The 27,700-nt window shown below is 43.8% G+C and overlaps 1 protein-coding gene across 2 annotated transcripts in view; it reads left to right on the top strand.

Annotated features, from left to right (window-relative positions):
- ATRN (attractin) overlaps positions 1-27,700 on the top strand; it is a 305,667-nt gene that overhangs the window by 57,511 nt on the left and 220,456 nt on the right. For both annotated transcript variants that reach the window (XM_061552847.1, XM_061552846.1), the window contains exons 2-3: positions 6,266-6,349; positions 9,744-9,857. In XM_061552847.1, the coding sequence (XP_061408831.1) occupies positions 6,266-6,349; positions 9,744-9,857 (198 nt within the window). The remainder of the gene's footprint in view (positions 1-6,265; positions 6,350-9,743; positions 9,858-27,700) is intronic.

Genomic DNA, 27,700 nt, shown 5'->3' with positions numbered 1-27,700 from the left:
GTTAGAGACCAAATACACTTCCACCCCCCCTCTTCCCTACGACTGAAACGCTCACAGCAACAGGCCCCAGACGTTATGGATGGGAGCTGACCTGAAATGGGAAATGGTCGGAGCCTCTCTGGGTAGATAATGGACAAACTGAGAATAAATCCAGAACTGATTTTGTGTCGTACACCCTCCTCCACCCGACACGGCCGAATAAAATAGTTGTCTCGTGAGCAAACGAGCAAATTTGTTATCGGTTCAGCAGCAGCAGCAGCACCACCGGTGTGTTAGAGATCAACGCACAACATTTAACGTGTGTGTGTGTATGTTGGACTTCTTTTGCCCCGTACTTAGCCAACAGTGCTCATTAGAGGTGTGGGGAAAGGACAACAAACTAAGCACAAAAATAATTTATAAATAAATGAGTTTTCGATCTAGATTGAAAAGTGCATAGCTCCAGTGGCTTCCTAATATCGGAGGGAAGAGCGTTCTAGACGGCCGCAGAAGCACATCTGAAAGCGGGCGATGCAGCGACCGTCTTTGTTTGATGGTTAGCCAAAAGCCTGCTAGTTAAAACCATCATTATCAGTCGATTTACAGAATGTATGTTGCGAGTGCCTACGTGTTGACAATACATCCTTCTGCCCTGTGTAGAGGCAGACTTAAAGCTGTGCATGGAAATACTCCACCGTTATTAATATATTGTCTCTTTGCCCTCAGAACTTAACACGGCTTTATCAGGTAAAAAAAAAATACGCTTTGAAATCACAGCTGGGTAACCGATGAAGAACACACAATTCCAAGCGTTGGCAGCCACCTGTGCTGGTTTTTCCAGGAACTCTCTTTTTGAGGTAGCTGTCCTAGGAAATCTGCCTTCCTGGAAATTAAAAGTCGTGATATGTCGTAATAATAATGTGTAATAACATAAGAATACTCGACTCAAGACAATGCATGTAGTTCTCCAACCGCAGCTGACATTTCGAGATATTCTTATTCTCGTGCTAGAGATGTGTCCAGCTTTGGTGTACCTCCGAGGTGGCAACCATCGCAAGGTCGACAAATTCTGATTCGCATGCAGTCGTCTGCCTGTATCTGCGGGTGCTGAATTCAGAAGAGTGTTTTTTTAAGCGTTGCTTGGCAGCCATCCACATTGAAAGCAATTTTTTAAAAATCCTTTCGCCAGCTTACAAAGGATGTGACATGAGCAAGGAACCCTTGACCCTTGCAACTTATGACATCAGTGCTGGGCAGATCCAGTGTGGTTATTATTCCCCACCCCGACCACCACCCATGTTTTGTTGCCGAGCGGAAACTTTCAGGCTCGCGTTATATCTCAATTACTTTCAAGCCGTTCACAAAAATGCGTGCGAGGAAATGGAATGCTTTGGCTATTGAGCATTTCTATAATTAAATCAAACCACGAGCGCAGGAATTAATATTTTAAAGGTGTCGTTCCTTTTTGCAATGTTAACATGTAAAGTCAGTGAATGTCGTTGTAGTAATTTAGTTATGTTAAAAACATGTCTCTAGAAAATAAGGAGGAAATTTTAGGCCCTTTTAAAGGTATTTTGTGTGCAGCCCAGCATTTTTTTTGCATAACTGCCACCGATGGCCCTGTCAGCGCTATGCCGTATTGGAAGGCAATTATACCAGAAGCAGGCGTTCATAGCATCATCATAAGTATTACATTTGTAATGGGAGAGCTGTACTTTACATTGGTAGTTGTACCCACTTCGACAACATGATAGTCATATGTGTTGCGTCGAGGGAGCTCCATTTTTCTTATTTTCCTCTCTGCGCTGCCACACAATGCCGACTCTACTTTCGTTTTATGTGCCGTGAAGAAGGGCTATGCCCGAAATGTCACCCATTATATCTTTTTTCCTTTTAAGGCCACGGTGTTATTGTCGAATGTGAGCTTTTTCCCCACCTTTCAAGGATCACGTGATCTCACCCCTGGCCTAAAGAACCCACAATAAGTACACGGTGTTCCATTTACTTTTTTTTACGTTGTTTATTTTCTGCAAATCGGAAAATAATAATTAATCATGTGATAGTGCTAATGCTAGTGACACAGAAATGCTGCTACGTTGCGAGTAGTACTTAACCCAGCATGCAACAGCAGTCGGGCTTGTTTTGCGGGGCAACAATGATTTGCAGCACAAACCTCCGCTGGAGCATGACCCGCGGATGATTTGCGTGAAGCGTGGCGATGTGAATCGGCAAATGCACCTCGTGCTCATCCACACAGCCTCGCATACAGATCACTTAGATCAGTCCAGTTCTCGTCGCTGCCAGCAACAGTGCGCTCCTTCATTAGCCAGGTTTTTGCTTTCGGCCTGTGTGCTTGTGTCTGAGTTTGTGTATATATAGGTATGAGGGTGGCTGAGCATGATGCTCGCCACACCGCTCCTTTTCTTGCTCCTGCCGGCCTTAATAGGCGCTTGTGAACAACACCATGCCCCGACAGTCTTGAAGCCCATACGTGGGATCGCTTGGCTTAAGTTCAATATCGGTGAAGAGGATTGTAAATGAATGTCGTGATGAGACTTCTGCGCTTGTGCCTGTTTCCCCACCCACTTTACAATGCACTTTCTCATTTCCTATACAGTGATCCCTCGTTTATCGCGGTTAATGGGGACCGGAACCCCTCGCGATAGGTGAAAATCCGCGAAGTAGGATTGGCCCCCTAGGAATTTCCGTTTGTGTGTGTGGGTACCAGAATGTTTAAAATAATGTATATTTATACTTTATATATATATTTTACTTAAATCTATTTAATTATAAAACCTTAACATGATATATTCACTCTCTCTCTCTCATACGATACGTATTATGGTGTTCTACACTCACCAATGACAGTAGTATCTTGAGACTTGACTCCAGTAATGACGACGACGACGATGACAATGACGATGACAATGACGACGATGACAGACCTGTGCAGTTCGATGAATGTGATGATGAATGATGATGATGATGGTGTATAATGAGGCCTTTAAATCAGTTCGAAAAATCCGCGATGCACTGAGGCCGCGAAACTTGAACAGAGAAGTGGCGAGGGATTACTGTACTGTATTTCGCTCGCAGAGTGACGATATTTAAGGGAAAATGCAGTCGCTACTATATTTGTACAAGATATGGGTATGTTACCTGTAAAGATGGGTGATGGTGAAAGTGTACATTTCCATATAAGTTGTCACGCGTGGCTTGCTTTGAACGGATCTTTTGGCAGAAAAAAAATGCACTTGTGATGTTCGGAGTAGTTTTAACCTCATCACTGTTTAAGTGTATGTAAAGAACAAAATTGTCGCGGGCTTGTGCTCAACGTACTGACACTGAGATTCAAAGTCTTATTTCCAGCGGTTGTGTGTCATTAGAGGCTACGCAAGGCGGTTGGCGCATTTAAGCACTCGAGGCCATCATAACTAAATTAGAGTTGAGTGGTGGCCCTCATATGCACAGATAATTATGGGAGCACAACTGCGAGTGCTTCGCTTTTGTTGACTTGCATTCATCCACGGCTGGCTAATAGCAGCGCGTCAATTAGCAGTCGGCCGCTGTCATTTTAAACATGCAGTCGTCCTGGTGTTGTGATACATCGTTTGTAAATAAAATGCTTAAATCTTGATTCCTGATTTGTGGTCATTCAATTGTTTTTTTTTTAACGTGATTATCAATTAAATGCACACAGCTAGTTTAATTGAAATGAAAACTATTTTACGAACATGAGCCTTTTTGTATGGTGCACAACCGCAGCCCAAATTCATTTTATGTAATTTGATGAACTGTACATCAGCAATGATGTATTCTTGTCAGCTCCACAGCCGAGAAGCTTTAAATCTTTTACACATCATTTGTATCGAGTGACTGTGCACCTCTCTTAAGTCCACGTGTGAAAGCCGCTGGCGATGAAATGCATTTTTTTGTACAATGCCCTACTTCACTGTAAGACACTCACGCCTGCATTAGCCTTGAATATGAACGGTGTGATATTTAAACGTGTTCCATTGTGGAAGATCAATGTAAACGTATGGAGCGAATCAATTGTGTTCCTCACGGGAGACCAACATAATATTACTGATTGAATTTAAGTTTTTTGGTAGAATTTCTTGGTAGTGTCGGATTAATACAAATAAAGCATGGCCTCGTTTTTGCAAATAACATTGCCCTACAAATTTTAATCGAGAGATGAAAACGAGCAGTACTATCTTAAGCATATCTCAATCACCAATGATGAAAACAGGGTTTAGCGTAAGGACTAAAGCCCCGTTTTCCCGATTAGGTTGAAATTTTTTAACTGGGGGAGGGAAAAAAATCACGCAGATTTCTGTTAGGCTGCCGATCAATGAAAATCCATTGTAAACTCGAATGAATGTCATGAATTGAATTCTGAACACATGCTGCGCAAGAGCAGTTCAGGGTCGAGCGCAAGGACCCTTAAGGTCATTGTGCTGGGTTCTATTAAATCTTCTTTCCTTGCATTCACGGGCAGAAGCGCGGTGCGGGGAAACTAGAGATAGGCCGTCGTGCACCTTTGTCTGGGCTCTTGGTGCGTCAGGACGACGGTATTCCCAAGCAAGCCGTAGTGGATGAAACGATACAAAACTGTTGTCATCCCCTGGCTATGCTGCAGCCACACCGTGCTGCTTAACGCGTATACGGTGATTCCTCGCTGTACGCAGTCGATGCGTTTCCCGAGCTTCGTTCGTTTGAAACTTCGTATATTGAATAGCTTATAACGTTAGTACTCTGAGGATGCGTTCCCAGCCTTCGTAACTTACCATTCCATACTATATAAATTTCATAGCTTACCATTCATATTGTAAACAAAGACAACAAAGACAATTTATCTTCTTGGTTCTTTCGGTAAAGTCACGTAGAAGGGAAGTAATAAAATTTTAAAAAACATAATAAAATAATTCTCAGTGAAAAATAAAACATAATAAAATTATTCTCAGTGAGAATTATTTTATTATGTTTTATTTTTATTATTTTATTACTTCCCTTCTACGTGACTTTACCGAAAGAACCAAGAAGATGAATCCCTGCAGTCACGAAAGCTTTAAATAGAAAAGACAATTTATGTTTTATACTGTACGGTATTGATATTACGAATTTACGTAAATAAAAGAAACATAGTGTACTGTAAAATATATTCAAACTCATCATTGTGATCTTTGGTGCCGTCATAAGACAGCATTGCCCACCAAACACCACAGCTCTGCTGATTGGCCGAGACGAATGTCACCACACGTTCTGAGCACTGCGATGTGCAACATATCTTATTTTAATTGTATTCTTATTTATATAGCACCGCAGGCGGATAATGTTATTATTATTTGCGCATTTGAGTGTATTCATTTGTTCTAGATTAGAAGTTTTCGTGACTGCAAGGGTCCATACTCTTTGTGTTTTTTTTCCGGTAAAGTCACGTAGGTAAAAAAATAAAATAAAAATGAATTAAATCACGACGTTTCGGAGCAAAATTACTGTGATGGTGCCACCTGAAGACGGAAGCTTGTGTTGCCTCCAAAACGTCGTGATTTAATTTATTTTCATTTTATTTTTTACCTACGTGACTTTACCGAAAAAACCAAACAGTATTCATTTGTTACTTACCTTTAGATTTCTCCCCCATTAAAATAATGGTAAATAAGTTATACCGAAACATCGTACATTGTAATTCGCACATAGTGGTATTGATGTGTGCTGTCGGACAGGGCTGCGGGTCCCGGGGAAAACCCCTCGGTGGGAATCTGAACCGAAATTATTACATCTGATACCGTGACGTCGAAGCGCGGTGGTCCCCCAAAGTGCGGGGCCCGGGGCGGTCGCCCCAATCCACCATACCCTAGGGCGGACTGCTCTGGTCTTGGATCTGTGCCATGATTCCGGAGGAGAAGTTAAAAAAGAATGGTTGCTAGTTTTTAAAAGCAATTTGCTCATTGCAATCTGTTTCTGATTTTCAATGAAGTCCTTAATAAAGGGTCCCGTGTTGCTATGCTGCGAACACACGCCGTTGCCGGCGCTGTGGGTATTCACCCGGGCTGGTATTTTTAAATGGCCTCTGCGTTGTCGTGTTCTGTTGCTTCTGTGTGTGTGGCTGGCCATCAGGAGTGAGTAAACCTGTACTGACAAGGTCCTTTGGGATGCGCTGCGATCGCTCATTACCACCGTTGTTGTATGCCACTGTGCACTCACGGATTCGTGTCTGGTGTGTGTGTGCGCGCGTGTCCATTTGTGTACGTCTGTGTGCGTGTATTTTTCTGCCCTGTAGGTTAACGGAGCCTGTTGGGGTCATCACTGATGGTCCCAGCCACTACAAATATAAAACCAAGTGTTCGTGGCTCATCCAGGGAGCGTGAGTACTTCTTCTTTATATCACACCACTGTAATGGACATACTGCGGGTCCACACACCTCTTGAATTGGGATTACCTCTTCATCTGAAATGGGCAAAACGTTAAACATGCATATTTACTAGCGTCCAAAGTTGTGGCAGTTCCACCCATGCACTCCAATGGTGAAGGTGTTCTATGTACGATTCATCGGCCTGCCGGTATGGTTGTGTCAGCGGTAAATTAATAACATTGCATGTGCTCCTCCAAAAGGCCCATTGCTTTGACAGCGCTGTCGGCTCATTTCCTGTGTTCACGAATCTTTGTCGCTAGGCGATCCGAGTCCCGGTCTAAATTATTCAAGGTCACCAGCCTCTTCTCTGTTGGTGCTCGAGCTGTATAGACTGAACCGCATCATTCGGTGTACGTAAAAACACACGATCCTAATGTTAACAATTGCTCTGTATTTTTTATTGAAACTATAATTCGTTTGTATTGTACAATTAAAAGTGAAAAACACAATGTTTTAGGTTCGTGCAACACATGCGTTTGCAGTGTGGATGTGGCGTAATATGCTTGCAGAATTTCATTTTTAGTTTCTATACTTCAAAAGACTCTAATGGCTCCTTTTAATTGATTACCTCTTCCACCAGTTGGGAATATCTTAATCCTGAAATGAAGCTAGTCTATATTTCACCATGGTTGAAGCGAAATTGTCATAATGAGGCTTTTGTGTCTGAACGCCGGCCCGTGCATTGGGATTCTAGCTGGGCTCCCACTTGTCGTCCCTTGTTGCATCGTAGCTCAGATGAATGTGGTGAGACATAATGAGTGCCTGATGGGGCAGCGGGGTTCATCGGCTATTTCAAGAGTACGAACCAGATTTGGAGCTCACGGGTATACGCTGTGCACGGTTTATCGGTGCTTCCCAACCTGTGATCCCGTGGGCCACTGCTGCCCCGCAAGGCCATAGGAAGTGTCCTTCGGAACCTGCATTTGCGGATTTTGATTTTACAATTTGCAATATTATTTTCGGAGTGATGGTGCGCAAAATATTTTGAGGGTTGACGGTGTTCTGTGGGTCCACAAAGGGTGGGAATCACTGCAATGGATAACATCATGTTCTGTTTTTTTTTACTTATTTACTTATTTACAAGGTACGGCCCACTGAGCTAGATAGCTTCTTTTCAGAAGCGACCTGGCCGCAAATGATAGCTAATTGAAGTGGCTTATCACGTGGAAATTGACATCAGCCAATTAACCTACAATACTTTTGTGCATTCGAAAGAGCTGCCTAAATATAATGTAAACAAAATGCAGAAAAAGCTTAAAGATGTCAGTAATTGGCTTTGTTGTGATTTTGAGTGATCTGTTCAAAATTCAGCCATGTAGTGTATAGTTGAAGCTCATTCAGCACGCACTCTATTTTGCTGTTCCTTTATTCCGCACAAAGGAGAACTGGGTTTTATTAATATTTTATGTGCACCGGTTGCATGACTGAGAGCTGGGACCCATGGATGGAAGCTGCTGGGGACACAAGCAAATATGTTTCCATTGTCGGTGGACATTCTGGAATGCAGCAGACAGTGAATGGATGTTGAGTTCACAAGCACCCGGCTCACCTCTGTCACTCACTCCTCACGTTCCCTGCACTCCGCATGTCCCGCATTGCGTCCGGGGGCTTTCGAAACACGGGCTTGGCAGGCGGAGCAATTGCTGACCTCAACGCTCGTGCATCCTGACGCCCTGCGGATTCAACTCCCCCTGTCTGTGTCCGTCTCGCGATTGTTGCAGCCGCTCTTGCAGAGTTCTGCATTAAAATTAAGACTGCTTCACTGCACTGGATGATTTCCAGATGACATAAGTTTCACCACCCTGCCCATCAGAAAACCCAAGACAGCCTGTCTCATGAAATAACATTGTTTTTTGCTGGCTGACGGAGCTGCAGCGTTGTGTCTTATTTGTCAAGATAAACGCCACGTGACGCCCTCTCTCTCTCTCTTGCTAAGAAAAAATCGCCAGTAATTTGCAGTGGAAATCACCGGATAATGTACCAAATTCTTAAGCGGAAAATCACTCATGGGTCTCATAAGCCATCAAGCCCTCGCTAGCTATAATAGTTATAGCGATTATTTTTTTTACCACCATGTATGACACATTACGGTATCTTCAGTGTTAACAATTCTGCCATAAAGCCATTGGTGAGGACTTGAGATTATTTTCACTGCTTCCAAATAGACGAATAGTAATAGAAATTATGGTTTTGTTCTCTCTTTTTTTTTGTTGAAGTGGGTGGTCGCATGGCTATCTCAAATGATAACAGGCACAATTGGCACATTTTGCATTAAAGTGGATAATAGTAACGGATCTTTAAGTGTGCCATTTGCTTTGCAGAATGAAGCAGTGACCATGCAGTGATGTTACTAAAATTTACAATGTCGTGCCAGTCACGTGATAATTAATACATCTGTCGTGTTGGGAGCTGGCCACACACCAACTGTAAAACAAATCACAGCTGCCGAGTTTACTCCTTGGTGAATGCGGATAAAATGCCGCTCAGATTTCCTTAAATATATTTACCTTTTGTTCACAATATAATTCAGTAATTGACATGGGGGGTTTTCCGAGGACACTCGCTGCAGACTTAATAATGAGAATGAGAGCACGTGGCCAATGCATACACAGTAGGTACAGTGCTACTATTTTAACAGTGTGAAGGCGTTAGTGCATTTATATTTGTGTTTTTTCCCTATGTATTTTAAAGCTTTCAAAGCTATCAAATGGTGTCCGAATGGTAACGCCTTCCTTGAGTTGACTGCACGCTGCTTGCCATGTCTTCTTCCTCCACTACACAACGTGCAAACAGCACTCGCATATTACAACTTTCGCATGCAACTCATGTACAGCTCGCTCTCGTAACCAGTACAAAGCCAGTTCACCAGCTCGCCTGTGGTCATGAATGTGTCACCCCTACGTATACAGGAATAATTAAAATTGAATTGCTATCCTATGATGGTAACAATGAATCTTGGGCCGACATGTCTCGCGTGTGTTTACACCTCACCTGGTACTGATGTATTTACTACAGATCTCGTGAAACTCATTACGTGCTGTTGGTGAGTGTTGTGGGTAGCTATCTGCAGCTCTCAGATATATTGATGCACGGTTCACCTGTGCCGATTCACAGCTTTATTACACCTCGCCATTGAACAAAGACGGCCACTGCACCGCGCGTTTTCAGATGCGCTTCTGCAGCCATCTGGAATGCTCTTCCGATTTTAGGAAGCCACTGGAGTTATGCACTTTTAAATCACCTTGATTGAAAACTATTTCGGTAGAACTGCTCTCTGCGTTTAGTTTGTTGTCCCCCCCCCCCCACACTGACGCGTGGCTTGCCACGGCTCACCTGTGCCCGCAGTAAGAATGTGGAGCTGCGGCTGCGATTCAACCACTTCGCCACCGAGTGCAGCTGGGACCACATGTACGTGTTCGACGGGGACTCCATTTACGCTCCGCTGCTGGCTGTCTTCAGGTGAGCAGTAACCCCCCCCCCCCTCTTGACCCACGTGTGCGATTCTTTAACGTCGCGAATCTCAATCCTGTGACCGTGCCCGTTGATCTCCGCCATGGCTATGAGCGCACGCAATTCTCATTTTCTTTTCCATCTCCCATATCCATGGATGTTTTTCACAAAAGCGCCTTTGGGGGCAATATATTCGACCAGCGTTGGCTGGAATGTGAGTGGGTGGGTTAGTACATTAACTGGATGGTTTTTTGTTGTTGTAATCCTTTAATCTTCTAATGCTGCATTTGGCACAGGGTGTCACTGGCTTTGGGAATAGCATGGCAGGGGGCTTAAGGCTTAATTGCTGTTGCGGTGTCATCATGTGAGAACAAAGGCGGCTGGCGTCAATGTTGGGATTTTTGTCTTTTATAACCCAGAGTTGCATTCACGAGGTTTCAACCTCGCCAGAAAGGAGTGGTCCACCCTCAACAGGTTCAGGACTGGTCATGGCCCATACCTTGCCAACCTCCACCGATGGGGTATAAGAGCAAGCCCCCTATGTGGCTGTGGGGTGGAGAAAACTGTGCACCACATCCTAAAAGTCTGCCCAATCCACAAACTCAAGTGGAGGCCTACTCACCCTCCACACAGCAGGACCGGAAGCAACCGCTTGGCTTAGGGACTTTGCATCTGCTAAATAAATAAATAAATACACTCACCGTGTCCACATTGAAGACACTCCGAGAAGCGTATATTTCTCTCACTTCCCCAGAACAAACTCCCAGATGTTTACCTCCTATGTATTGGTGGCTCTCTTGATGGCTGTATTCCCCGGCACTGCGTGCGTGCGGACTTGCTTCGTGCGAGCCTTTTGACCCCAATTGTGACCTCCCGTGTTTGAACACGAACCTAAATCACAACCTTGGCGTAGTCATCAGCAGAGCCTTGGCTCGTTCCGTTAACCCTTTACTTACCACCCAACATAGCAATGCCACGCACATTAAATCTCCTCTGGCAAGTATCGCTGTGTCTTTTCTTAGCCCGCTAAGTGGTAGTGAAAACCGGAACGTTTCCCTTGATTTTTACACGGGACATTGTTACGGGGCTTTGGATAAAAGTAGGTCTTTCTCTGCTCCTGCCCCGGTGATCATTTATCTATTAAGTTATAATAATTAGCAGGTGGTGGCATTTCTAATATAATGGACTGCATTCATTATAATGCTATACGTGTATTCGTGTTTTGTTGTGAATGTATTTTATGTTTCATTTAAATTATGCATTGGGCCCACACTTTTGGTGTCCCCATACACGATGCGTTTCCCCGCATTGAACAGTGAGACCTTGTACTGACGAGTGTAATACATGCAATCCGACTACTACGTTGTATCTTACCTCTCCAAAATACATGTATTTTGCTACACTGTGGCCAGAACGTATACACGTGCCTTGCATATGTACTATGGTTTTTTGTTGTGTCCATTTTATGTCCTATTTTCATCAGTTTTGTTCCAATGTTCATCATGTAGTAAGAGGAATTGTACATTTGGAGCTCTTTCAGAGTAGTGCATTACCCTGTGGTAGAGAAAAACGGCATGTAGAAATGTTTTTTACACAGCAGTCAAGCTGAATTTTTATTTTATCTACAAAACTGGATTTTTTTTGTCACAAATTAAGTGAAAAAACGAAATCTCACACGATGTGTTTTTTTTTTTGACCATCAACCGTCACTACACTTGAAGACCGCGTTTTAATCATGGGGCAGGCTGACACCTGGACTCGAACCCAGGACCTCTGAACCACCCAGCCACACACATTGTTCTGTCCGCTTCCTAAAAGTGCGTCACCTTTTCTTTGAGAAAGTTGTTAGGTGTGGCGTGCAAATTGTACGTACTTCGGGAAGGAGTTGCGCGAACCGTTGACGGAAGTGCCTGTGGGTTTATGTAACTGGAAATCTGTGACAATGAGCTTCATAGCTCATCGAATTCCTTCGGTATGATTAAAGATTCAGATTCTGGGTTCATCCAATTGTTGGCGTCTGTATTGTCTTTGCATGCAATTGGTTTGATGTTCGCCCGAAACTTGCAGCGTTAAATTACACCCCGTAATATTTATTATTAATAAGCATGCTGGTCTATTTGAGATGTGTGCAAAATACCTCAATGTGAAGTACATGTAAATATATTAATCATTTATTTAATTCTACCGGCTACATCCGATACACTGGGAGTAGAAAAAAAAAATTTTTGCTAATCATATTGGATTTTAATCAGTTACACTTAGCTGTGCACATTCTAAGATTGTGAGTGTTACGCATATACGTTCTCGAATTAGCTTGCCAGGCTAGTTTTTCATGGTAATTAATTTTAACACTCACGGGCGTGCGCGTGCGCGACCAGATGCATCGATGCTGAGACACTAGAAGGCAGGCACAGGCCTGGTCTAGTCCACGTACATCAAAGTATCGAGAGAAGGTTTGAGCCACGTGCACTCGGGATTGCGTGATATTGATCGCGTTTTTGTACTGTTGTTGTCACGTTCTTACCTGCCCCGACTGGGCATCTGTGAAAAAGAGCTTTATAGCTCCTCGGATTCCTCCTGCAGTAAAAATAAATATTATGATTCCGGTCAGAGATGTTGGGCGCGAGAGTGGGATCAGTTCACCCAACCCCCACCGAGAGATGACCTCACGCAAGCACTCTCCCTTATAGCCAGCGCCAGTCTCCTCTCCGTCCTCCCCCCGCCCCGCCACCCACTGATCTTTCTCCTGCCACCATTCTCACATCCCTTTCCCCAAGAGATGCATGGAAACCTCACGACTTGTCTTGTACTTTCATTAGTTTCCCTGTCACTGAATTAGACGCAACACAGATTCATCGCACAGAAAGGAAATGTGACCTCTGCTTGTGGTGCTTTCTGCTGCAGAGCTGTGCTTAAAAGAGCGGTGGGCTTGCTTTGCCATGTGTGCTTGTAGGTTTTGAGTATAATACTCCACGCAATTAGGAACAAATGATGGCCCATCTTGATAACCAATCACCCATCCACATGTACTTATGTTTAATCCATTGCTAATGAATGCGAATAAAAACCTTTAACAACGTACAACCTTCGGTGCTTATTAACAAGGATTTCTTAATCATGTTGCTGTATGGGGAAAATCACATCATTCAGCACAGTTTATAGCAGCATTTAAGTCACTTATGAGAAACTGTAGTATGTTTGCAATCACGTTTGCCTGCAGATCAAGAATTTGCTAAGCTATAGATGGAATCAACGGTTACAATATGTACGGTTATTTTACCCATGGCCATATTCAGTTGCTCCACCTGTGGCCATATTCTCTCCGCATGGCTTCATATTGGACCTATTTATCCATTTTCTTCGATAGTCGTAATCTATTCTACTCCACCGAACTCATCCATTATTTAAATGCTTACACTTGGATCATCTCGTGTCTGTCGGAAAGGTGTAGGCCATTGCATCGCAACAACATTTTTAGCAGACCAGAGCCGAAAGTGTAAATTGTAAACGATAACCTGAAACTGCATTAAACAAATGATTTGCTGATGCTGCGTGGGCAGTGGTTCACAAGCACAATGAACAAAGCAAACTCAACACATTCCTCAAAAACACTGCGTTAAAAATCTATATGTATAATAGGCTATGTTATAGCTATATAATATTTACGTAATATTTGATGTATCTTTTTTTTTCTTTGACGAATGTGTTGAGTTTTTTTTGCAAATTGACAGTCTGCTAAACCTCCCAACGCTACACCGTGATTACATATTTGAACACATCTACCAGATGAGTGAGCAACATTTCCATACCTGGTTTTTCAGGCTGGCGATCCTGAATAGATGATGTCAGATGGGTTTATGCCAGCAGAGTAGTTTTCTTATGGCAACGTAAAGCGTGAAACGTTTGTTATGGACCACACGTGCCGCCTTTTCGGAGAGAAATCAACTTTAGTTGAATTGCGACAATTGTTCACGGCAATGTATCAAGGCGGCAGAATGCCTTATTATTACTCACGCGCTTGGGACACGTGCTTTTATAGTCTATTACCAAATTGCCTTGGCCATGAAGTAAAAATAGCAGTGAATGTAAAGGGGGGGGGAGAAAAAATTGTGTCCGCTTGTATTATATTGTTTAATAATCTTAAACCCAACAAAAATAACTGGGAAATTGTAAACGCATAAAATGAGATGCAAATTGAGATGCAGAAGTTAAAAAGTGCCTCTGCTGAATTGCGTTAATTGAGCGTGCAAATGTGTTTCCGCATATTTATTTGCTGCGGACATTTGTACTTTTGCTGGTGCTTGAGTTTTCCGCCTGTGTAGAAACACGGGGCATCGCGCGTGTTTTATGTGTCTAGTGTATACTTAACGTGCTGCACTACAAACCCGGCAAAGCGAGTTCAATTCCTGCTTACCACCAATATCAGGGAACGCCAATATCAGTAATGGCTGGGCATGGTACTGGCCGCACCACCCCATCGTGTGCCGTTAATGGCCTCAATAGGTGCTACTCTGGGGATCTTTGTCTTTGTTTATGCGTGCGCAGACTTTCAAGGCTTGCGAGAGTCTTTTGTGGGTTCACGTATTAATGAACGCATCCTACTGTGTGTTCACTGGCCCCGTCTGCAGATGCGCACTGGGACAGTGATAGCGCTCGCAATTTCTCGTGGGAAAAAACATTAATACAGCTCATTACCCATCAGCCTCTTCCCAGCCAAAGATGGAGTCAGGAGCCGACTGTGTAATTTTGCCATCGCTTCCCTGCGCATGTATTGGGTTTTCTCGTCAAGGGGCATAAACTATCACGCAAACTCCCGGTCATCCTCACAGCGGCTTTTGGCTAACCATCAAACGAAGACGGTCACCGCATCGCGCGCTTTCCGATGCGCTTCTGCGGCCGTCTGCAACGCTCTTTATTCCGATGTTAGGAAGCCACTGGAGCTGTGTTCTTTGAAATCTACATTGAAAACTAATTTCTTTAGAACTACTTTTTGTGTTTAGTTCGTTGCCGTTCCCCCCACACCTCCGATTTGGCTACGTACCATGCTAAAGAAGTTCAACATACGTACATGCGTTGATCAAACGGGAGTGCGAGGCACAGCCGGGAAATGGCTTGCTGTGTGCGCGAACCCATTTCATCTCACGGCTGCACAGCGGGCTGCTCGACTTGTATTCCAGGACAATTTGTCCAACACGTTCTGAATCTTGTCCACTTTTATTCTGCAATTGAAGGTAATGCTGTTAACAGAATCTGAATATTTATTTATCACTAAAATAATTTGAAATGGAATTCGGCTGAAATAATTGCTAATCCCTTTTTTCATTTGCTTCGGAACTAACAAATCATCATTGGAGGGAACACGATTGGAAAATAAAAACCGAGTGTACTTCCCATGGGATTTTTGTTGTACAAGCGGACGGGGAACCACAACGTAGAGGCGGCAGGGTGCTGCGCCGTTGGAAATGTGACTTTTTAGATTGAAAAGCAACGTCTTGATCAGAATCAGAATATTTATTTAGACTGGAGAAATCCGATGAGCTATGAAGCTCTTTTTCACAGATGTCCATTAGGGGTGGGTAAGAACGTTACAGCTACAAACTGTACAAACACATGTTAGTTGTGCAAAGTGCAAGAAAGGTCAACAAATTCACCAAAACACATTTCAAATACAACTGAACTATCCCCATCCTACCAGGCAAAGCCCACCGAGGTATGAACTTATTTTTCAGAAGCGACCTGGCGACCACAAGTGATAGCTCAACAAAGTGGCCCATTGTTTGGACATTTACAGCAGCCAGAACGTGGACACTGGCAACAAGTAGTTTTTCTCGGCCGTGCAAGTTTAGAATGAAACTGTGAGACGGATCAAGAAACGAGCACAAAATAACCGTAGATATTGTGGAGGAACTTTAAGTGGACTTGGCTCGGGCACATCGCGACGAGCGGATGATGGCCAAGCGACGAGACGACAGAATAACAGCCAAAGGGGAGAATGTGCCTGACAGGCGTTGTAAAAATAAATAAAATGTTTGTGTTCATGGGTTGTATGGAAAGTTTAGAATATCAATTTAACACATACGAGTTCGCTACCAATGTTATTCATAAGAAATGTTTTTTATTTATTGTGAAGATTAGAATGTGTTTGTTTCTGTTGGGTGAAGTAGGAAAGTTAGAACAAAGCGCTGACGAAATTATTTATTTGATGAAACAATTTGAATACGATAGAAATGTTACATTTAACTGCCGTTGATTTGCAGCCAGCGCACCATTGGCATTCAGTATCTGGATTTTATCTGGTCATGTCCTTGGCCAGCTATGGTTTGAATGAATACGGTAATGTGTCAGCATTAACGCTGGGTAGACCACGGCAATTACGTATGTTGTTAGCCTTCCAACCCCATTAGACTTAATAGGTGTTTTTCTACAACAGTTATCTTTCATTGCCTCTGTACAATAATACACGTGGTTATGTTTATGGTATGATAAAGTCACATTCTAAATCCCTGATTTGAACAGTTTTAATACAAGATTTTCTGACTTGCCAGTGACAGATGTAGAGTTTGGTTCAGTTTGCCTTGGCTTTTTAGTTTTTAGTTTCTTACGGTTATAATCACATGCGAATGCACAGTGTTTTGTTGGGTCATGGTCAACCCATTGGCACTTTAGGTTGAAATCACTTGACTTCCCACCGCGGTATTTATTTTTCTACCGAGTCGTTTTTTTGGCAGTTGTGCTGTTTCGCGCTCCGATGTGTCTTGTAGTTGATCCGCGCGTTGGTTTGGCACGAAGTCCCGACGTTTCGCCCCCACGTACTGGGATCTTCTTCGGTTCTGTCCGACGTATTTTAGGTACAATCCGTCAGAGAGTCGCTATTAATTTTATTTAACCCAAAAGGGTAAATCGGGCGCAGTCGAACCCCGGCAGCAGTTTGAACTTTCCACGAGGCGGTGTGTGCGTTCCGCGTTTCAAATCTTTTGCGAATTGCGGGCGTCGTCGTTTGGGGTTTTTTTAACGTATCGCGAGCGGGACCATTGCATTCACGGGGGCACGTGGAGCGAGAAACCTCGTGAGGTTCAACGTGGGGCGATGATGTTTGGCGCATTGCGCTCGGGACGCCAACGCCGGTCGGCAGCCGGATCATCATTCTCGTGTTTGCCGACGATCCCACGCTGCTGCTCCGCTGAGGGTGTCGCAATGCAGTAGTTGAGACCCGGGCTCGGGTAATCCTCGGCACGCGCGCACCACCACCGCGCGCCCTCCTTCCCATCGATTGTAAAGAGCCTGCCACCTTAATAGCTTCAGTGAAAAGTGATGAAATGCGGCACAGTGCATTTGTTTTGTGATTTTTGCCGCGGGCTGTCTTTTTTTAGCGGAGGGGCATTTGTACCTTTTGTTTTTTTTAAAACGCGTCTACGTGTTTATTCAGTTTTTTATTGAATTATCACGTGACCCACTATTTACAGATTAAAAAAAAATACTTAAACACATTTCGCTTTCGGGATTGTGTCCGCATCTTATTCGAGGGTAATGAAAACGTTCCGTTTAATTTCAGAGTTTTGCTTACAAAATGCTTTAGGAAATATCATTCCAGATATTTGTACTCCCAGTTGCATTTCAAAATCCTATCCATTTCCTGCAACTATAGAAGCCACTGAGTGGCTCCACTAATCAGTCAGGTTATTGGTTTTGGATTATCTGTCTCTGTTGATAATCGGCAGTGTTTTGTTTGCTATCGGATGCATTTTTCTTGTTTTGCTATTTTGCAAGATGCAGAAAATATATAGGAATGATTGATAAAAAATATTTTTTGCAGTCGCAAGCACAAATGAAGAAATTGGAGTAACACGTTTTCGTGTGGTTGTGATGCACTCGCTGTTGACGTCTACCGCATCAGTATTTTTTTTCGGTCCAATTTAATTTGACAGATTGAATCACTCATTGGGTAACAGGAACGTAAATGTTTGTGGAAACTGGCAATGCAGACGTCCGCAGAAAAACATTCAAATTTTGGTCTAACAATTAAAACAATTGTTCGAACGTATGACTGATAATATACATAGAGTTTCTCTTTAAATGTATTGTTATTTTTCTATTTGCTCGGTTAATAATCGTCAGCTTGTACTTGAAATTAGACCACTGTCTGTAAAGATAATTGTCTCCACTTTGTCAGTCCACTGCTGGATGGAGGCCTCCCCGTGCAATTTTGGTCATGGGGCTTGTTTGACCATACTTCGCCCCTCTAGTGAGTTTTGGGCTTTACGAAAAAAGGTTGCCCAGGGTTAGATCACATATTACTCGACTGATGTTAGTCGTAGCCAGGAATCCAAGTCGAGTTAACAGGTTAATTAGCCTGAGTGAGCTAACCACTGCACCACTGTTCCCCACTAATTACATTCTGCATTTAATTTATGTACCACATAAAGGCTATTTGTAAGATATTGTTCTGACATTGCAATAATTTACCATCATTGCAACTGTATGCACATTGTATATATATATCATAAATTATTGCGGGCATGTGTGCGTGCATAAATATAATGTCTTTATACATGTAGAAGAATGGATGCTGTGGACAGCGTTATTTCCCAAATCAGTTCTTGCATCTGGTTTTAATATAATAAGCAAAACCAATTAAATTACTCGCGTCTGCGCGATCGTGTTATTATGTACCTCGTGGGGTTCAACTTTGCATGGCCAAGCGTTTCAAAATCTTAACAAATACAATTTGTCAGCGATGTTGTTTTTATCTGTTTTTTGTTACTTGAACAAACTGTTGATTGGAACCACTTTTGATTAACAGTATAACTGCGCGTTGTTCGTGAAATGGGCTCTTTGTGGAAACGTGTTTGTTATTCGAGAAAGGTAGACTTTTCCAATTAATTGAAAACCTAGCGAGATGCATTGTTTAATCAGCGAAAGCATTCCAGAACTGAAAACTTTCGCAGTTTATTAAATAACTAATGAATGCGACTTTTGCAAAAGAACACGATGTTTTAAATGTTATTAGCGTTGATTATACAATCTTTGCCATCCAAAAATATTAGCAGATGTCCCAGTGGCACATTGAGTTAGTTGCGCTTTAACCCGTAAACACTGCACCCAGAGGCATCTGCACTAAAGCACTCAGTAGGTCGCAACGAAACTGGAGCGGTCTTCTTTTTACACCCCCCCCCCCCCCCTTATCGCCATCACATTAAATGTCCTTCTCCCTCACCCCCCAAATCTGAAATGAGCTCTGCTGTTGGTGCGGTCAGAAAGAGGCCAAACGGATCATGCTTGTACAGCATAAACAAAAACTGAGTGCTCTTCGTTAATTAAATTAATGTTTTTGTAATGCCGCATTCTCAGTAGAGCAAACCGTTCTCTCGTGTGCCTCCAAAAGCCCCCCTTTGACAGAGCCTTGACGGCTGCAAAAAAAGCAACAACAAAAAACAACGATCTATATTCCGTGCTTTGCTATATTGTTTTTTTGCATTTGCAAAACTTCAGCAATAAAATCAATTAGGATCACGAGGGACTTGAGCATCTGTTATCCCGTCACTTTAGTTTATTGCGTGGGGGAAGGTGGGCCTGGTGTGAAGTGCGTGTAATTGGATCTTGTCTCTGTTTGCCCGATTTAGGCAGGGATTGTGTGTGTGTGTCAGTGGCTCGCTCAAATCAAGGATGCGCAGATACTTGCCACGGAATCTTCACCGGTGCTGCTGCTGCAGCTGTTACATTGCACACTTTCAACGGAGTGATGGTAACATGCCGTGCTTGAAAATCCTTTGATGGGGCCCCCATCGTCTGTGTACAAATCAAAAAAAATATTTAACGCGATACATTATTATATTATAGTGCAAGATAGCGTTTGAAAAAAAAAATCGAGTAGAAATTTTCCGACAATTTTGCTGGGGGCCTCCCATGAGCGTGGCCGGCTACGGGGGCTGTGCGAAAGAAGTTCTGCACACATGGGGATCTCAACATGTCAGGTTTGGTGTTAATTGTCCGCCAACTTGGGAGGTTTTTTTTCGTTCAACAAAGTGGCACGTTAATGCTTGGTTCTTTAAAGGCGCTATTCGTTGATCACGTTGGTGTGTGCGTGCTATGAACCCGGCGACCCGGGTTCGATTGCTGCTCACGGCCAACATCAGTGACTCTATATTTGAAGCTTTCGTGACTGCAAGGATTCATATTCTTAGGTTATTTCGGTAAAGTCACGTAGGTAAAAAATTAAAATTAATAAAAGTAAAATAAAAATAAAATAAAAATCACGACGTTTCGGAGGCAACACAAACTTCCGTCTTCAGGTGGAACCGTAACAGCACGATTGCTGTATCAAGTAAGATCAGTGACGATTATCTGAACCGGTCCTGGGCCTCCCCTAGGCCGACTCCGCAAATGAGTACCTGGTGCGGTGTAGTAAACATCTACCACTGGGGAGACAAAGGCGGCTGGGCATAGTGCTGGCCACCCAACTCCCTCGTGTACCGTTCCGGCCTTCATAGGTGCTCGCTAACAGCACTTGCCCCTACAGTCTGTTAAGGCTACACGGGGGATCTTTGTCTTTGTTGCGGGTGTGCGTGCCCACGTGCGTTGCTCCCCTTTCATGTGCCGCGCAGCGTCGGGCCGCCCACCTTTTTCCTTTGCCCCCACAGAATGTCGTCGATCGCGCGAGGGAGCATGCCGACTCCACACGCGCTCCTCCTCCAGTTTGCCTTAACTCGGTCAAGCAAGGCGTACCAAGTGGTGTGCCCCTGCCACCATTTGCATGCGGGGACGTTGACACGGCGATTAGCGGCGTTTCTCTGCGATTTCGGGCGATAACTGTCAGCACAACAAAAAAAATAACCGGGCTCTGTTTGCACTGCGACCCGCCGGTTATAGTGCACCACGGTGCAGGGATGGTGCTACGTGTGTGGCATGCTGCTTTGTCGTTACTCCGGATTAATTTCACGGCTGGAGGACTGGCCGATTGGCTGCTGCTGCTGCTGCTGCATTGTTGCTACCTTGTCAGTGACCTGGGTTTGATTCCACCCTGAGACGACCGCACTTGCCGAAATACCACTTGGCCTCACTATCCTACTAGGACATAACTTGACGTCAATTCCGCCGCCTGCCTAAGAGGTTCCCGTTGCTACATTTAGGGGCCGTCCATAAATGACGTCACGCGATTTTGGACGATTTTTGACTCACCCCCACCCCCTTCGTCACACGGCGTCACAAAAAGTCAGACCCCCTTTCAAATATGACGTCACAAAGCTCTGCCCCCCCCCCCCCACAAATAAAACAAGCTTCAAATCGCTTTAAACTATTGTCATTGTAGTGCGTATTTAATGTGACGCTGCACTCTGTTGTAGGAGAAAACTTTTATTAAACAGTCTATTTTATTAAGTAGAACGTGTTTTATATATTTATTTAAAGTTGTGCATTGATGTAATGTCACATTTCTCAAACCCCCCCTCGTCACACATCGTCACAAATGTCTGAACCCCCCCCCCCCCAGGTGCGTGACGTCATTTAAGGACTGCCCCTTAGTGCAGTTGTGGAGGGGCTCAACCAAAAGGATCCCGACTTGCTCGTCTGTGTGTGGACTGCGAGAGACTGACTTTCCGAGCACCACTGACTTGCTCTGGTTCAACACGTACTATGGACACGATTGTGCCTACGTTGTTCTATCGACGTATGCCTTCGTTATTAAAAAATAAAACATATTTTGTGATTTCTTTACGCTGCGTACGTGAGCCGGGGGGTTCGTTGGTTGGGTGCGGCCCTGTCACGTGACACGGGTGACACACGGGCACGTCGGCATTTTGGGATGAGTTCATCGTTAAGCAAGCAGATGTTGACATTTTTGAACAGGTCGTGTGTGTGTGTGGCAGTGGTGGAGGCGTTAGCGCAGTGGTTCCACACATTGCACTACGAACCCGGCGAACCGGTGGTCGTTAATAAATAACGTCACGAAGCAGTCTTTAATGAGCCGCGTGCGGCTCTGTCACCGCAGGTTGTCGACCCCTTGTGCTAGCCTGATAGAAGCAACGAGTCGGTGTGATCAGCAGCTTTCCTTATTTCTTTTTCTAAGCACGTGAACTACTGCTTAGAACATTGCTTCGACTTTTTACGGCGCAGTGCTGGCCGATTTGTGCGGCTGTGATCGTGAAGGAAATTCTGTCGGGGCACTTTTGCGCTTATTTTCACGAAAAGTCTCAGTGCGGAATTTTATTCGTTGCGAATAAAGGCATTCCAGTGTGCTCGATGAGTTGTTTTCTCTCTCTGGCAAAGGACATGACTTTGGTATTCAACAGCAGCCCCTTGCCACGGATTATTTTGCAGAAAGGCGGCGGTCCTTTTAACTGCTTCGTGTGACCGAGTGGCCCATAAAATCTGGGCACGTTTTGGCCAGCGTGACGACCCTTGGCAGTTTTTAAATTGTTGGTCACATTGCCATTAAGAAGGAGATACTCCTCCGCGGGGTTTGTATGCTCAACAGTCAGAGGGGGCGTAATAAATTGGCCCTGTCTTATTCTGACAGCTTTAATGGAGTTTAACACGAAGTAAACATTCCGCATAGAAGATGGTGCCACTGCGCATCGTTTCTCATGCGACCTGAATAAAATGTTGTTCACAGGGAGTTTCTAGCAATCGTTTTAGACTAGCGCGAGACCATAAAACTTCACTTCTTCGCTTTGAATTATAATTCCGGGCTTCCGACTCAGGATCTCGGCAGTGCAGCCCTCAGTGTTACTCCCTTCAGTGACCAACGTTTGCAGATTTATTTTTCTTGACATTGGTTAAGAAACGAATATGAACTATGTTTTTTTTCATAAAAATAAATAATTGGAATTACGACCACACGGCCCACTTTACGAGGAGTGCTGTGGTGGTGAGATGTTAACTACCTCGCCTGGTATACAGGAGGTTGTGGGTTCGAACCCAATCCTGACGCCTGTATATTTGGGGTTTGCGCCTTTTTCCCCGTGGTTGCGTGGATTTTTCTCCAGGTCTTTCAGTTTTTCCCCTCCACATTTAGAAGCAACAGTTTAGAGTATTTGTCTGCTATACATTTTCAAGTGATGATAAGCCACTTCATTGAGCTATCATATGTGGCCAGCTCGCTTTTGACAAAGAGCTATATAGCTCAGTGGGTGGGCCTTAGCAGGTGAAAGAAAAACAAGTTTAGTTAATACCATCTAACAGGGGCTCTCTGGGCCCTTCCACCAGCCGGCTCGTGGCCTGGGAATTTCAATCGTGCACCTGTCCCACCTGTACATCACTGTACTTGAGAGCATTTGGCAGCTGCACACATTTGTCCACTTAGCAAGCGTAACGGTTCAATTGACTGTAGAGTTTCTTGGGGGCAAGTCCTTTGGTCGTGCCAGTTCAGAGCCGGTCCCTGCAGGGATCTGATCGTCGGTAAGGCGGGTTACACCGAAGGAGACATTCAATAAAGGTAACCGATATCAGTGGGGCATTGGGGTAAACGTGTACAAAAATACCAAAAGAAATATGATCGAAATAAATGAAAACGCTTGATCATTCTGTAAATAATGCAGCAGTTCAACTCCATTTGATTATGGACCATATTCAATTAGTTAAATGCGGCGTAAAAAAAATTGATACCATTCATGACACGCGAGATAAAACAGCGGATTGCAATTATTTTTGAATTATATATAGTGGCACTATCACAGAGCCTGCAGTGCTTACTTCAATAATGGATTAATCATCATGAATGTTTGCATCATTCCGTTTTGCGATAATGACCGATAGGGGTACAAGGAAGGGGGTAATAAATAATACATTTGAATGTTGTCTGTTGGGGGAGAGAGGGGATGGGTGTTTCCGGCCTCACAAGGCAACCGCCCGGTTTCGCTGTGACCACAAAACATTTGACCGCACGCAACAGCGTGCGGACATCGCATGAGCACTGAAACTCATCTGATCCATTGGACATCTGTGGGAAAAAATGAGCTTTTTAGCTCATCGGATTCCTCCAGTGTTAATACATATTCTGACTTAAATTTCGATTTAAAGCTTTCGTGACTGCAGGGATTCATCTTCTTGGTTCTTTCGGTAAAGTCACGTAGAAGGGAAATAATAAAATAATAAAAATAAAACATAATAAAATTATTCTCACGACGTTTCGGCCACAACGCAAGCAGCCGTCCTCAGGTGAAGAACAGGTCTGTCGGAAAGACAGCGTCTGAATGTCGTGAGAATTATGTTATTATGTTTTATTATTTCCCTTCTACGTGACTTTACCGAAAGAACCAAGAAGATATTCTGACTTCTTTCCCCCTGGCCCCTCCACTGTCCCCCCCAGCCCTTTTGTGACCCCTACATAACCTTTGTAAGGGTCAATCATTCCTCAGTCCTTTGCATGCCCCTTTGCCATCCCAACCACTCTTATCTTTGTTTCCGCTTCTAAGCTATGTTGTAGAGCGCCTTGAGCGCGCTATAAATATAACGTAAAAATATATTCAAATAAAGAAAAGCCCCAATCGCGACTTGGCCAACCCATGCACCAAATCGTGAATCACTGCTTACATAAGATCGTTCGACGGAGGAATGAACGAGCTACACAGGGCGCTAAATATCCATGTTTGCTTTTTGACTTTTGACATTGAGCCTGACGTGCAAATGAAGGGAGTGTATCACTTGACTATCCCGCCTCTTCCACCCATAAATTGCCTTTATGGAGGGCAGGAATGTTTTATTTTATTTTCACAGTTTCATTTTGTATTGTTTCTCGCCTTTTGCCACGTTTGTACAGCTTTAGCTCCATTGTCGCTTGCACTTAACATCACATCTGCGGCTGTATAGAATGCCCTTCCTTCCGATATTAGGAAGCAACTGGATCTTTGCACTTTTAAATCAAGTTTGGAAACTCATTTATTTAAAACTGCTTTTTGTGTTTAGTTTGTTGTCCTTCCCCCGCACCACCGATTATCACCGGTGGCTATGTACGGTGTGAAAGAAGTTCAACATACATACATCCTTTGCATGTAATGTGAATACATCACAAAAACATCGGTTCTTACACACTGGAATCTATGTGGCTGTGAATTGATTCATCAATTGACATTGATTAATCAGCTTATTGATGCACCCATAATATCCAGGTGATATCAACGACCCTGGGCACGATTCACAAATTGGCAGCGTTTTTCATTAGCTCTATCGAGACAGAATGATCCGCAGGTCTTTTCTCAGCCCCTACTTTAATTATTCACAACACAGGGATTTGAAACTACGGACGGCCTTTTGCCAATCCACTGCAAGATGAAGGCCTCCCCAGGTGGTTTGGCCATGCTGGTGAGAGGGCTGGTGGCCAGTACTGGCTCATATGTTGCCCGCCACTTATGTTACTTAGCCTTGGCCAGGAATCAAACTCGGGTGGCTGGGTTGACGGTGTCTTGCCCTAACCACTGTGCTACCATATTTTGCAGTCGCAGAAGTTGAAGTATGTCATCTAATGTGTGTCTTTAGAACGAGACGCGTTAAAGCTGTGGCCGTTACTGCTAAAAGTGATCTGTTTCCACAGCGTCACTTGCCACTGATGTTAGCCGTGGAATCGAACTTAGGTCACCAGGTTCACCGCGGAGCACGCTAACCACTTGTAATTTCGCTTGAACACGCGTAATGTGAGAAGTAAAAATAACACCGAACCTTATTCACAGTGATACCACGAATGCATTCAAAGAAGTAATACATGGCACTTAGGTAATTATTTGAATTAATTCCGATGACAATCCAGATAAGTATTAATAATCCATGGGCATTTTGATTCAGTAAAGCTTCATTGAGTTTTACCACTCTATTTTATAAAAGGGGCGCTACCTGTTCGGGTTGTTTGACCAAAACAGACTGCACGGATAAGTCGACGCGTTTCTGCTTTGCCTTACGTTTGTCTGCTGGCTACAAAACCATAATTAGGCTTGCACGGGCTACCAGTCAAGCCTCCTCCCGGGTGTTGAATTAACAGGCGTTGCTCCACCACCACCACATTGCACTTAGCACGCACGCACGCACTCACTCGCGTCGTCTACAGCGGCCTCAAGGGCAGCCGGGAATGAGTCTTAGCCCCGTCGTGGATGGCAGCCCCCCACCACCACTTCTACCAGCTGACGCATTTAAATTGCAGTTCGCTAGTCCGTTGCCAGAGACACTGGGGCTGTAAGGGGAAGCCGTTGTGCGAGGTGTGAGTAGGCCTCGGCAAGGTAAGGTAAAAGTTAAACGGTAAAAAAAAACAAGAGAAACTTTACCCTACCTTTTTACCTTACCACAATACAATCGCGCTACCCTACCTTTTACCCTTTAGCAGGTAAGGTAAAAGGTAAAAAAAGAACGAGCCTATCTTTACCTTACCTTTTACCCTTATCCCATACAAATTTCGCGATTACAGGGTAATTACTGGGGTAAAAAACATGGAATTTTTTTTTATGATAAAAGCTAGTTAGAGCGCTTTATTCATTTTTCGATTTAAAGCTTTCGTAACTGCAGGGATTCATCTTCTTGGTTCTTTCGGTAAAGTCACGTAGAATGGAAATAATAAAATAATAAAAATTTTACATAATAAAATAATTCTCACGACGTTTCGGCCACAACGCAAGCAGCCGTCCTCAGGTGAAAACCAGGTCTGTCGGGGAGACAGCGTCTGAATGAAACAGCACCATGCTTGGAGCGTATATTTAATCTGGGTTGGAAGGGGGGGAATGGCGCCTTGACAAAATAATTTGCATATCAAGAGGAATTTAGCATATTTATGAAAAATGCAGGTATGTGATTAGTACTACTTATGCCCGTGCATTATGCAGGATTAGCAGCATCAAAGGGAGGGGATATGTGAAATGCAGGTATGTGATTAGTACTACTTATGCCCGTGCATTATGCAGGATTAGCAGCATCAAAGGGAGGGGATATGGGAAATTCAGGTATGTGATTAGTACTACAGGTATGTGATTAGTAGTATATAATTTAATGTTGGGTTTGTCTATGGCAGTATATAGTACGGTGTAGACTCGTGTGATGTAAGAGAATAAAGTTTAGATGGAAGCATATTATATTTTTTACGACATAGAATTGTAATGTATCACTTACTGTTAGTAACTCAGCTTATTGTAGAGTATATTTAGTATACTGATGATACTATGTAGTTTATACTTTAGTTGTTTACGTGGTGGTTTTAGTTACTGCAGCTACATACTATTAACACTCCTTCCCTTTATTAATACTACCCCTATCCCCTCTTTTTGATGCTGATAATCCTGCATAATGCACAGCATAGGTAGTTCTAATCACATACCTGCATTTCCCATATCCCCTCCCTTTGATGCTGCTAATCCTGCATAATGCACGGGCATAAGTAGTACTAATCACATACCTGCATTTCCCATATCCCCTCCCTTTGATGCTGCTAATCCTGCATAATTCACGGGCATAAGTAGTACTAATCACATACCTGCATTTCCCATATCCCCTCCTTTTGATACAAATTAAGGGGGGGGGAGGGGCTTATCTGAATGTATAGTGATAAGTCGTATGTTGTCGGTGTAATACTGCGTGCAGTGTAGTAAAGCAACTCGGATTGCCGTGTTACGTAGTGGAATTGCAGGAGGGTGTTATTTTGTTCATGCCATTTGGGGGTTCGGATTAGCGGAGCATTAGAGATCACACTGCCTCGAAGCTCCTCATCTGCCGAGCGGATGCTGTTGTGTTGTAATGCACTTTTATTTCCACTAGATCACGGACAACAACAGTACAAACACATCGCTGTGTTGTCGGTGGCTTGGATGGCTTAGGGGTCACGACCTTTTATCTAAGTACCACTGAGCTCCTCCGTTCAAATCCAAGTTTGAGCCACGTTTTGTTCA

Source organism: Lethenteron reissneri, chromosome 17 (assembly GCF_015708825.2).
Source record: "Lethenteron reissneri isolate LAM-NWPU_2019-01 chromosome 17, ASM1570882v1, whole genome shotgun sequence".
In the NCBI taxonomy this organism is placed as follows: domain Eukaryota; kingdom Metazoa; phylum Chordata; class Hyperoartia; order Petromyzontiformes; family Petromyzontidae; genus Lethenteron; species Lethenteron reissneri.
Note: the sequence above shows the minus strand (reverse complement) of the source record. Positions and strands in the feature narration are given on the sequence as shown.